The sequence below is a fragment of the Henckelia pumila genome, chromosome 1, assembly GCF_033568475.1.
Source record: "Henckelia pumila isolate YLH828 chromosome 1, ASM3356847v2, whole genome shotgun sequence".
Lineage (NCBI taxonomy): Eukaryota > Viridiplantae > Streptophyta > Magnoliopsida > Lamiales > Gesneriaceae > Henckelia > Henckelia pumila.
The window spans coordinates 155830939-155844387 of record NC_133120.1 but is presented as its reverse complement, the minus strand read 5'-3'; the positions used below and the strand labels follow the sequence as shown (position 1 = coordinate 155844387).

General features: G+C 35.2%; 1 protein-coding gene across 1 annotated transcript; it reads left to right on the top strand.

Moving 5' to 3' along the window:
• The first annotated feature begins 8747 nt into the window (after window positions 1–8747).
• On the top strand, window positions 8748–11981 carry LOC140875458 (calcium-transporting ATPase 12, plasma membrane-type-like). Its single transcript, XM_073279146.1, has one exon. The coding sequence runs from the start codon at window positions 8881–8883 to the stop codon at window positions 11809–11811; it is 2931 nt and encodes a 976-aa protein (XP_073135247.1). The 5' UTR covers window positions 8748–8880; the 3' UTR covers window positions 11812–11981.
• Window positions 11982–13449: the final 1468 nt, after the last annotated feature.

Sequence of the window (13449 nt, the reverse complement as noted above, 5' to 3'; positions counted from 1 at the left end):
CTTTTTGAATTTCAAAAATACTTTTCATGACGTCACCCTATGGCCCATAGGTTCCTATATATACTTCTTTACACTCGTATATCAACCTTTCACCGTTGCTAAAGCTTTCATATTGCATTAAAAGTTCTATCGCATTACTATCAAGCTTTTGCTTACTCTCTGCTCGAGTTCTTATCTACAGCTATCATGTCGATCCAGAAGACTTGCCTTGCAATCAACTTTGATTCCGTTATTGAGGCAAACAATGCAGGAATCACTGAGGTCTTCACCATGCTTGAAGCCTCTGGATTGAAGAAGTTTTTGGGAAGCAGCGCCATCTGCGATCTGCCTGTCTTGAAGGAGTTCTTTGCAACCGCTCAAATCGAGCATGGGACTGTCAAATGCTTGATCCGGACAGAGTCCTACTCCTTCAATCAAAAGTTCTTCGCCAGCACATTTGATCTGCCCTCCAGGGGTTTGACAAAATGCGCAGATCTTCCCGATGGTAACTGCTCATACTGGTTGAAGGAATTCTCAACCACTGATGCTCCGATCAAACTTCCGGCTCAAAAGACATCTCTTAAAGCTCCATTCAAGCTATTGACCAACATCGTGGTCAAGAATCTTTTTGCCAAGGCTGGATCGTACGACAAAGTGACGATGGAGAAATTCCAATACATGGCTTGTATTGCCTCCAAAATCAACATCAACTGGTCAGACATATTGTTCACTACTTTATGTGAAATGATCAGGGGGAAAGGGCAATCCGAGGGATTTGCTCTGCAAATTTGCCACATCTTGAGCGTCCTTGGAGTAGACTTCTCCAAGACTGAGCCTCTGCATCCCACCAAATGGCTCAAAAAGTCTACAATCTTCAAGTTTCTGAACAAGAAAGAGGTTGCGGTCGACACTCTGCCTTCAACCGCAAGTGTTGTTGCTGTCACTCAACCGCTTTCAACAGTCCCGGTAGCGGCCAAATCAGCCCATACCAAGAAATCTGCCAAGCGTCAACTTATCATAGAGTCTGACTCTGAAGAAGAATCATGTGAGAACATTCCACTGATTAAAACCTTCAGCAAGTCATCTCCTTCTGTCTCCAAAGCAGCTGTGCCATCCACGCCTGCAGGCGAGAAGAAGAGGCAGCACAAGAAGTTAAAGTCCCTTTCTGGACTGGCTTCTACCGTTCCAACACCAATTCTGCCAACGGTCGAGACTACTACTACTACTACTACTACTGCTCCACGTCCTACCAAGGGTGTGATAATCAGGGAAGGTGTCTCATCAACTCCAAAGGTCACTCTCGCTGATCCCAAGGACAAAGGGAAAGGTGTGATGATCTACTCACCTAAGGCTCAACCAGCAGCTACTGTAGAGCTCAACTTGATCATCTCTCACGTTCTCCGCACTGTCAAGCGTCACCTACAGCGCTTTGACAGATGGCATCATTCCCGTACTCACCTGACGCTTTCTCAAATATTTCCTAAGTGGAAAGCTCTGAACGTTATTGAGCAGAAGATGCTTCTTTTTGCTGACACTGAAGACATCGTGGAGGCTCTGGGAAGAAGACAGCTCATCGACTTGAAGCTTCGAGGAAGCCTGCTATCTCTGTTGATTAATGAGTGTGTCAAGAACTTCAAATCCAAGAGTCCTACCGCCGTCGATGACTTTGTGATTTTGACTGGACTACAGAATAGTCTACGTCAAATCACTCAACTACTTCAGCACTTCCAAGCTCTTAACAACGTAAAGACGACAGCTTCAGCAGCTTGTGTACAGGCTTATGGACTGGAAGCACAGGTGATGATGAAGACTTTTCTTACCCAAGATCAGGGTGAAGAAGACGTCTCTGCTATTACTCTTTCAGATGGGATTTTGACCGGTCTCATCACTGCTGACCTGTTTCAGTCATCCGCTTTAAGATCGAGTGTGGCAGCATCTTCATCGGTCGACCCCGCCTCAACCGCAGTCCAAGCAGTAATTCAACCGGAAGCAGCTGTGACTGCTCACTCATCTCCAGCGGCGACCGCTCACACCTCTCCCAGTCGTCCACAAGATTTTTTAGAAGTGATTGAACAAGAAATTCCTGTCACCTCTGTGACAGAGGCTCCTTGCAGCAGTGAAGCAGTAGTGCCCCCAACAGAGATACCAAGCACTATTGTATCACTTGCACCTCCAGAACAGCCAGTGACTGATGCTGACCCAGCACTTCAACCGTCTCCATCTACTGAAAAGTTTGTGGAAGATCTCCTAATGGATGAACCGAGTGCTGATCCTGCTACTCCACCAACCATCTTGGCTGCAGTCGAGACCCCTACATCTCCAACTGTACCACTATTGGAAGGTCCATCAGCTAGCTCACCAGCCAGATCACCAGCATCACATCATCTTGAGTCTGGCCCAGCTTCACCAAGGAACGACACACAGAGTCAAATGCTTCAGACTGATGACTCATATATTGAAGCCATGGCAGCAGCTCTGGATCACACATTGATAAATCGGCTTCATGAGCTCATGCAAACAGTTCGATCCGTTTCACAAGCCATCACAAACACATCCTCATGGGTTGACAATTCACGCACGACGATGATTCGGCATTTTGAGACCGTGTCTAGAGACCTTGCTCATCTGTCCAAAGAGATCACTGCCCATCATCGCACTCAAATCCAAACGCTCTCTACCGTCTCCGAACAAGTTGTCAGATCCGAAAACCGCCTTCATAGGCAGTTGAATGATCGGATGGACACTATGCAAGCTACTCTAATTGCTCAACTAGATGCAAAAATTGATACTATGCAAGCCTGCCTTGGCACTCAACTCACTGAGATCATCCTTCGACTCAACCAAGGTGATGCCAAAAAGGGGGAAGAAGAGCAACGAAGAGCAGCAGAGGCAAGAAGACGTGAAGAAGAATCCAGAAGAAAGGAAGAAGCCGACAGAAGAAGAAAAGAAGGCGATAGGTCAGGATGAGCCAGTTGGTTCAAAAGATGAACAACTTGTCTCTTCTTTACTTATCGCAGCTGTATCTCATTTTTTTTTTCTTCAGTAGGTGTAATAAGAATGCTTATTGTAATTAATGAAATTCATTCTCTCAATGAAGTTCATTTTAATGCTTTCATATTGTTTTCGGAGCACTTAAGTTTTGTCATCACCAAAAAGGGGGAAATTGTTGAATCCGACATTTTGGTGATAACAAACAACAACTCATTGTATATGAATGTGCTGCCAATCTTTTGTATTTCAAGAATCTACTACAACTCCTACCGCAACCGTCTAAACCCTTCAAGTTATCTACCGGAAGCTTGTCAACCGCCTTTGTCTCTCGACCGGTTGCAGTCACAAGCCTATCGACTGGTTATTCAAACCAGCAGAGGATAAATCTCTCTACCGGTAGAATGCCAACTGCTTATCAAGATATCTCATGACAAATACTTGAGACAAGACGTTCATTGCAAGATCTTTTATCAAAAGAAGAACCGGCGTATCAGAAGATCTGTTGACTCTTGCATCGAGACAACAGGTTGCACTAAAATGGCAAAAACGCAGAATGGCTACAGATAAAGCATTCGACCGTTTATACCAGTTTTGGACCCTGGAAGTTGTCTGCATTTAAAGAAGTGTACGATCTTCATGCAGAATCATCAATGCATTTATGAAGCATTAAATGTGCATTCAATGCAGCATCAGAACGTTCAAAATAAAGACGTTGATGATTGACCTATATAAAGGGAAGATTGCTCAAGAAGTGACAAGAAGAAGCAACTCGAAAAATCTCAATCAACTCAATCACTTGAATACTATCAGAAGTCCTCATCTGATATACTGAAACAATACTTGAGCACACTTACAAGATCATTCACTTGCTGCTCAAATAAACCCTCGCCTACAGTTTACATATCTGATCTTCAAGGATCATCCTAGGGTTTCCAAGCCTCTCGACCGCTCTGCAGTTTGAGAAGCTCAACCGGACTGTATTCATTATTGAAGAGACTTGAAGCTACTCTGAAAGCTTCCACCAGTCTGATAAGAACTGAGAATCTTATCTGTGTAAATCTAGGAGTTTCGGATTAGGCATTGGATAAGTCCTAAGTCTGAAGTGGGTGTATTGCAAGACGTTGTAATAACCAAAGTCTTCTAGTGAATTCTTTCCTAAGTGGAAGAAGGGGAGACGTAGAAGGATTAAGCCTTCGAACTTCCATAAATCGTGCCTTAGTCTTTACTGCATATTTATCTTATATATATTGCTCATACATCGTATTATAACTTGCTTTTGCATCACTAAAACCTCTGAACTATTTTCGCACTATTTAAGTTGTTCAAACCATTTTAGAAGTTGAGAAAACAGATTAAGTGAACTAAACTTCACTTGATCATTTTGAAAAGAAAGAAAATAAGTTTCAGAGTGTATTCACCCCCCCTCTACCCTCTGAACCGATCCCAACATAGACGTTCTTTTGACATTAAACAAAAAAAAAATTTAATGCGTTTGAATGAAGGATAAACAAAAGATGGGCGAAATCTCGGTTCAGTCCTAAATGTTTGGACACATTTTCGGTTCAGTCCTAAATGTTTGGATGTTACCGGTTTGGTCCTAAATTTTTCCCAAAAGTTTTCGGTTCAGTTCTAAATGTTTATACGTTTCTGGTTTGGTCCTAAATGTTTCCTAAAAGTTTCCGGTTCAGTCCTAAATATTTTTACATTGCCGATTTCGTGCCAAATATTTCTCAAAAATTTTCGGTTTGATCCTTCCATCTACTCGTGTGTTAAAACTAACATCGCGTAGTGTTATATCATTTATAATTGAGTTTTATATTATTTATTATATATTTAACATTAAACAAGTTGTAAATAAAACACAAATTTATTAGAGTTTTTATCCAAATTTAAATCAATTTTACACAATTTTCAAAATAAAAATATTAAATTCATGATGCTACAAAATAAAAACTTAAATAAAATAAACGAAACTTGAGGAATTAAAATTTAATGATGTTATTTCACATTTCTATTAATTTTGTTATATTCTCATTCATGATACTTGCACATTTAAGAAAAAATTTGAAGGTTGGAAAAATATATATATCTTTTTAAAACTCTTTTTATAATTTAAAAAATATTATTTGAAAAAAATTTACTATTAAATAAAACTTAATTTCATATCACTACTTCAACGGTGGTCAAATACTTCATTATATTTCCTCAATTGTTAACCATATGTATTCTTCTCTTGAAAAATTTGATGAAAATTTCAAATATTTTGTGAAATAAGTAATACTAGTTATTTGCTAAAACATTTGTTTATTTTTTTGTGATTGATAATGTTTTTAACTATAAGATTGCACGGTTCAATTATTTTTTATTCTATAATTTTATTTTGCATAATTTATATTATATTTTCATTTGAAAGAAATTCTTGTTCATTTATTATTATTATTATTATTATTATTATTATTATTATTATTATTATTATTATTATTATTATTATTAGCTTCTATTTTATATAACTTTGTTTTTTGTTTGTAAGTTTTTTTTATCACGCTTTGTTTGTAGATGGAAGTACTAAACCGAGAAATTTTGGAAAATATTTAGGACGAAATCTGGAACGTAAAATTTTTAGGACTGAACCGCCAACTTTTTAAAATATTTGGGACCAAACCGAGAACATAAAAACATTTAGGACTGAACCGGGAATTTTTGAAAAACATTTTGGACTAAACCGGGAACATTCAAACATTTAGGACTGAACCGAAAATATATCCAAACATTTAGAACTGAACCGAGATTTTCTCCAACAAAAGATATATATAAAAAAATCAACTTGAGATACACGTAGCACGTGTACGGGCTAATTTCTTCTATCTTATTAAATTTAAGGCCTATATAATAACTACTTTTGATAGATTATGTCATACTATTTTTTGTCTCTAGAATACCTTTACCCATAACTATCATAATTCTTTTTAAATAACTACCACAATTCTTTTTAAATAAAATAAATAATCAAAAATTAATAACAAAAGAACATAACATTAAACATTTTTTTACGGTATAATATTAAACATAAAATTACTCGATTTTTATTATATTTCATATAAAAGTTTTTTATACACGAAAAAAATTTAATTATATGCACGCATCGTGTCCATAAATTTACTAGTATATATAAAGACTCATTTTATACCGAGCAAAAAAACTTAAAAACCTGAAAGGTAATATATAATTTGTCCCTGATATGAAAATCTCCGCACCATCACTAGCTACTTTTAAGCAGTGCTTATATCCTCGTTAAGAAAATCTTCATAATCACTACCTTTAATTTTACGATTTGTTAAAAAAATTATGTTAAGCCCTGGGCGAGACCTGCGTCTGCACTCTGCAGTATTCATATTTACGAAAATAGAAAATTCAAATTGTCATAGGATAACAAACCTCTCAAACTTAACTTTAATTTATAATTTGGGTTTAGGAAAGATAACAAAATTAAAGAAACTTTTTTTGTTTTGAAACCTACAAAATTAAAGAAACTTAAAAATAATTTTTGTCCCTGGTACATGAATGGGGCGTTATTATAAGATCGTAACAAATTTTGGATGATTTTTGAATTCAATTTAATTAAATGAAATACACCAAGAATGTTAGAACCACCGGCCAAATGAGAAAAGTCATAGCGAGGACCTTTCAAAGAAGAAATGTATTATTTAAGAATAATTGAGTAACAACTAACAACTAACAAGAACTAATAAATAGATATATTTATAAAAAGATAATGCTATGTGTATATCTATTGTTACATAAAATATTACACGCTATTATTAAATTAAAAAATTATTCAAAAACTCATTTAAAAATGGTTTCTTTTCAATTATGATTGTTCGTCTTGCTAAAAATATTTTAATTAAAAAATATTTTTTAATTATTTATTGTTTAGTTTTATAAGATTCAAGTTGAGAGTCTTAATTATACGAGAGAAACTTTCACTTTTCGGAAAAATATTTATAATTTTAGTTTAATATTTTTTCCTCAAACTTTTTTTTTCGTACGTGACCAATCAAGTTGAGTTATTTGAAAAAAGTAAATTTTAATTTTTCAAAATTTGATGAGAAATATTATGATCTTTTAGTGACTGCATACAACCGTATATATCCTTTAAACAAAAAAAAATTAAATTATAATGTTTTCAAATAACTCAACTTGATTGGTCAAGTAAAAACAAGATCGAGAGAAAAAATTTTAAATTAAATCATAAATATTATTCAAAAAGTAAAAAATTCTCTGGTATAATTAAGACTCAACGTAAACCCAAAACGATCAATCTGAACTCGACTAACCAAACCAACCCAAACCAAACCAAACCAAACCAACCCAATTTGATTTTTTTTAACAAAATAATTATACCAATGATAATAATCAATATATTTAAATATAAAAATATAATAACAAAATCTCGTTTATATATATTATTTAAATTTAAATTTAAAAGTTTAATTGTAAATTTTTTAAATATTCTCAATACACAGCATAAAAAAATATTTTTAAAAATTATAATTTTACAAAATAATTATTAGATATTACGATATACACTACTTTTTTCAAGCATATAATATATAAAAATGTAGTCGATGTTTCTTAATTCTATATAATAAAAACAAGTAAAGAAAATTCGGGTCAACCCGACCTAAATATGTTAATTTCTTTTGGGTCAGATTTCGGGTTCAAGAGTTCAGCCTGATCTAACCTAAACCTAAACAACCCCAAACCCTAATCCGATCCGGATTGACTCGAGTCGGGTTCAATTTAATTTAGACACCCTTAAATTTGACATAAATAAAAAAATAATAATATTTGCATTTGAAGTATTTTTTTAAGCAAGACAAACAATTACTATAGGTTGAGAAGAAATAATTTTTAAAAGAGTTATGATATATTTTCCTAAATTAATAATATTATATGGCTGCGTTTAATTACTTGCTATAATAAGTATAGAATTATATTAATAATCTTATGCAATCACATGTATACTTACTTTTTGAGAGCCCGTATTAACTCATAAAGCCCATCCATATTTACTTAATTTAAACTTTAAACCTTGATGATTTATCACAAATAAATGATGTGATAAATAATCATTTTTAAGTAATTATGTTTCCAATTGAAAAAAAATTACACTAATATCCTTAATTTACTTTCCAAAAAATAATATACGAAAAACTCATTTAAAAAAATTATATAACATGAATATAAATTTCAAATATTTTAAGATATATTAATACACTTCATTTGATTTTAATATATGAAATATCGATCCATTTAAAAATTATAAAACATGAATAAAAATTCTAATAATTTAATATATGATTAATATATTTAATTAGATTTTATCCTTATTCATGGGGAAAAAAATTTAACTCAATTTATTCATTTTTGTTTTAAAAAATAAATAATATTTATGCTGAATAATTTTGGTCAATAAAAATAATTTACATGTGGATTATTGAATAATTTACATTATTCAATAAAAATCACAATCTCAATTTTACAAATAAAAACTAAAAATAAGATTATATATTATACAAAAAGGACAAAATTGTAACTCGTCACTTAATCATAATATCAATCACAAAATTGATCCATCAAAGTAAACATGTGACTGTTTATGCATCATTATTCAACATCCTATAAGATGAGACTAATACATATCAATCATATCGTGAAGCTTCTTGAAATTTGGCAAGGTTTTCATTTAAGACTCTACAGGTTTCGTGTCCTGCTAGGAAATTGTCCGGTCCATTATATTTCTTATCGTGTAAGAAATCTTACTTGGAGTGAGAACATATATTTATTTGGAAGAACATATAATCTTGAACCAGTACTTCAACTGTACATGTCTTTGTTGTTGGTTTCATTATGGAAACGCTACAAGGAATCATGAATCGCCTCCCATCTTTTATGGTGGTTGATATGCCACCAGACACAAGCTCACCCTTCAATGTCGACAAAGAAAAGCTAATACAGCTCGCTTCGAATAAGGATCGGGACATCTTGCTGGAGCTAGGAGGTGTTGATGGGATCATTTTGTCCCTTAAGACACATGCCATCTATGGAATTCGTGGAGATGCAGCCGACCTGGCCCGACGGATCAACTTTTTCGAGTCCAGCTACTGCGTAGATAGAGGCGTTGTTCTTCGGTACCTGCGGGCTGCGGTGGACCGTTTCGTCGACTTGTTGTTTCTTTTCCTATGCATCTGCTGTGAGTATCTTGTTATTGTTGGGATCAAGAAGTATGGGATTGTCGATGGATGGAAAGATGGGGTGTATAGCCTTGCGTTTGTGTTACTAGTCTCCGTGATATCTTCTATGATCGGACAAGGAGTTGAGGATTATTCTGACAAGTCGATAAAAGGAAGCGAATTAGTGATAGTTTTGAGGAATGGTCTGAAGCAACTGATCCCTGTCTCAAACATTCTGGTTGGAGACATTGCTCTGCTGAAGAAAGGGGACGAGATTCCCGCGGATGGACTTTTCTTGGAGGCATATGGAGATGATCAGTCACTGAAATTGTACTGCTCTGGAGAACTAGTGGAAATTAGTCATTCTGAGCCGTTTCTGAGTTCTGGAGCAGAGGTGGTGGAAGGGCGAGCTAAAATGATGGTCATTCGTGCTGCTAAAGGGACCAACTTTCATCGCGGATATGAGGAGACGAAATTAGGAGCTCAAATGAATTATCTGATCAGATTATTGGAAGGAATGAAATGGGCTGTTGCAATGATCTCTCTTGTGATTTCACTTTCCGTGTATTTCAATGGGACTGCGAAAAATGACGAGGGGTATGTGCTCTTTGAACGTGGAACGACGAGTGCTCTGGAAGTTTCGTACATGATTGTGTATTATATGGTTACAGCTAGTGTGATTTTTCTGGCCATGGATACCTCAAACTTCTCTTGGGCGTTGAAGGTTTGTTTTGCTCATGCTGTTAATGAGATGGCAGGTTGCGATGTTGTAGTCAGGAGCCTTTCTTCCTGGGAGGAAATTGGACTTGGTGTTGCCAATGTACATGTGATTGATGAATTTAATGCCTCGAACCAGTCCATAGCTTCAACATTTCTATTTGTCCCGCAGATTACCGAAAACAAGAAAGCCTCCGCCTGCGTTGCCGCCAACGTTCTTGAATTGATTCAGCAGGGGGTTGGTTTAAACATGACAGGAGTTTCTAACCATGCACAGAGAAGGTGCAAGCTTAAGTTTTCGGGGAGTCCCAGAGAAAGAGCTTTTACATCTCAAGCAGCTCTTGAATCAGGCAAGGATTGGGAGAAATTAATGAATGAATGTGAGATTATTAGAGTTGAGGCCTTGGAGAATGAGAGTAGAGTGATTTTGGTGAAGAGGGGTGATTCTTTTCTTGAGCACAGAAGAGGACCAGCTGAGACGACACTCTCACTGTGTTCGGGCTATTACGACCATCTGGGAATATTACGTTCTCTGGATGAGTACGCCAGAGGTTTACTCAAGCAGAGACTTCAAAGCATGAACTCTGATGGCAGGGCTCAAGTCATTTCTCTTGCATATAGGCAGGTTGTTCCTGACCAAGAGTACTTGACAGACGATTCCCACTCGGAGGCGGAAGAGGATGGCTACCATCTGTTAGGATTTGTGGTTTTGATGGAGCTTAATCAGGATTGGATTCTTGGTTTTGAACAAAACAGCCGAAACGAGGATCTTGACAATGGAGCCGAGTTTGAGGAAACAGAGATGAATCAAATCTCGGATGATGTGATATCGGAAAAAGGAGCACTGTCTGAAGAACAAGAGAAGAACCAATCTGGAGAAGAAAAGAATGAGAGTAAAGAAGACAAGGAATGTTCAAAAGAAGTGGTTTCTGTTTCTGGATCAGATGGCAGCATCACTTTAGAACATATCCCCCATGCTACTGAATCTGTACCGGTGGAGGAAGACGTTACAACGCTTTCAGAAGCGAAGATATCAACGATCTCTATGGGTATCGAAGGAGACGAAACAAGTACTTCAGATATCGTGATCTTGGATGGAAATATCACCACATTATCTTTGATCTTGATGTGGACTAAATGTATGTTACTCAACACCCAAGCATTTACTCAATTCCAGCTCACTGTAATGATCACCAGCATAACGAATGCTTTCGTTGTCTCGATGGGGCCGCTAAAAACACAAGGAGTGAATAGGGCTCTAGCATGCGAATTGGTTCAACTGATATGGGTGAATGCAGTGATGGGTTTAATCGGTACTGTGACTTTCGGAAGGCGGCGGCCACAACATTCTATTACTCTGCTGCAAGAACCACCAAATGAAGAAAGGATATGGTTTATAACAGGGTACATGTGGAGGAACATTATGACTCAATCCGCGTATCAAATAACAGTCGCCAGCATGTTACAGTACAAAGGGACCATTTTTGGCTTCACCGATAGAGAAGCGGAAACAGCAACATTTGTGGCACCGATATTGCTCCAAGTTCTCAACATGATCAGCGCAAGGAAGGTCGAGGAGAAGAACATTTTTTCAGGTATACAACCGCGGTTCATTTGGCTTATAGCTGCACTCATGTTTGCGCCTTTTGTGTGGGTTGAAATCCTCGCAAGAATCGTGAACCTTGGCAGATTGGAGGTGACACAATGGGGAATATGCATTGCAATGGCATTGGTTTCTTGGCCAGTCGGTTTTGCTGCCAAATTTATGCCCGTCGGCTTCTTTTTTGTGCCTCTCAACGCCGTTGCTGCCGCGATCATGGCTGTTATCGAACGATTGAAAGAACTAGGAAACTGGATCAAATTAATTTACTCTAAACCTGCATTTTTGTGACTTCATTCCACTTGCATGAACTTTAGACGTTTCTTAAACGTGAGATTGTTTTTTATAATAAGTTAGTGTGTTATGTGTATGTTTGTTTCTTAGTTTGTTTCTCTCTTTTGTGTACTAGCAAGTATACGCAGCGCAATACATGATTTGGTCAAGGACTTAAAGATTATGAATTTCTGGCTACTCACCACATGTTGTAGGCAATAGGCATGTTATACATCTAATTTACGTCAAAAAAAATTAAAATAATTTTAACCATGGTGAGGTTAAATACAAACAAGTGAATCTCTCAAACTTGACTAGCGTAGTTTGCATGCTATTGTATTAATCTGGAGATTTATTCAATGTGCATCGAAAGATAACGGCTGTGAGTTCCTATGCCATAAAAATATCACGTGGCTCTGAGCTCATGGCATACGTGATACGTCACCATCCAATCTCGGTTCATGAATCTCTCAAATAATTTAATCACCAATTGACCGATTAGATTATGAAAAATACTAGATGTAGACTTTGGTTTACACACTTGCTTAAAAATTTTCTCATTTCCCTTATTAATTGGAAAACTACACATGATAAAAATAAATATCTAGTTGATGAAGAAAAATTTTGTAATTAATAACTAATGGTGTAAATCAAGTGTACACTAATGTGTACATCTAGCATTAAGCTCTTAAGACATGATTGGTACATTGGAAAGGAATAAGGTGGGAATGAAATGATCAACTTTGAAATGGAATGAGATTAGGATTAGGAATAAAATGATTGTTATATTTCATTTCCAACAATTGGTACCAGTTGAAATGATAAAAGGAATGGAATGAAATTATTTTTAATAAAAAAATTATTTTAACTATATATATCAAAATAATAGTTATTCATACATTTTTATTATTTTTATTATATTATTATAATTATTGATGATCTATTAATTATTATAAAATTATATATCTTTATATAGTTTAATTAATTTAAATTTATATTTTATAATAATAATATAAAGATACAATTATAATATTATTTTTAATTTTATAATAAATAAATAAACATTATTTATTATTTTCAAAATAATTTTAAATAATAATAATAAATAATTAATACTAAAAAATATTAGTATTAATATAATAATAAAATAATAATATTATTATATATATATATATATTATAATAATTATATAGGTTAATTAATAGTTTAAATAATCAAGATATGAAAATGATTTGCATAAAACATGAAAATGGGAGGTGGAAAAGACCATGCATGAGAATAGATGGGAATGCTCATTCCCATTCCAATGTCAAACCAAACATGGGTATAAACTATAAAGAATGAAATGAGAATACTCATTCCATTCCCACCTCATTCTTTCATACCAAGCATGCCCTTGGATTATTAATGAGGTAGCTTGTGTTATGGTACACTGAACATCTTTTAAAGGGTACACTCAACATGCTTTTATAAACCATCTAATTGTACAATGTTAAGTTTTAGTTGTTAGGTGCGATGGGTAGGAATTAACATATTTGTCTCGTACATTGTTTCATAAGTTAGATAAAGTAGTATCTTTTTTATTTTTTATTTTTTTGACGTGAGAACCCCCAACTGCTATCTTTCGGTGCACTCTGGGTAAACCTCCGGACTAAC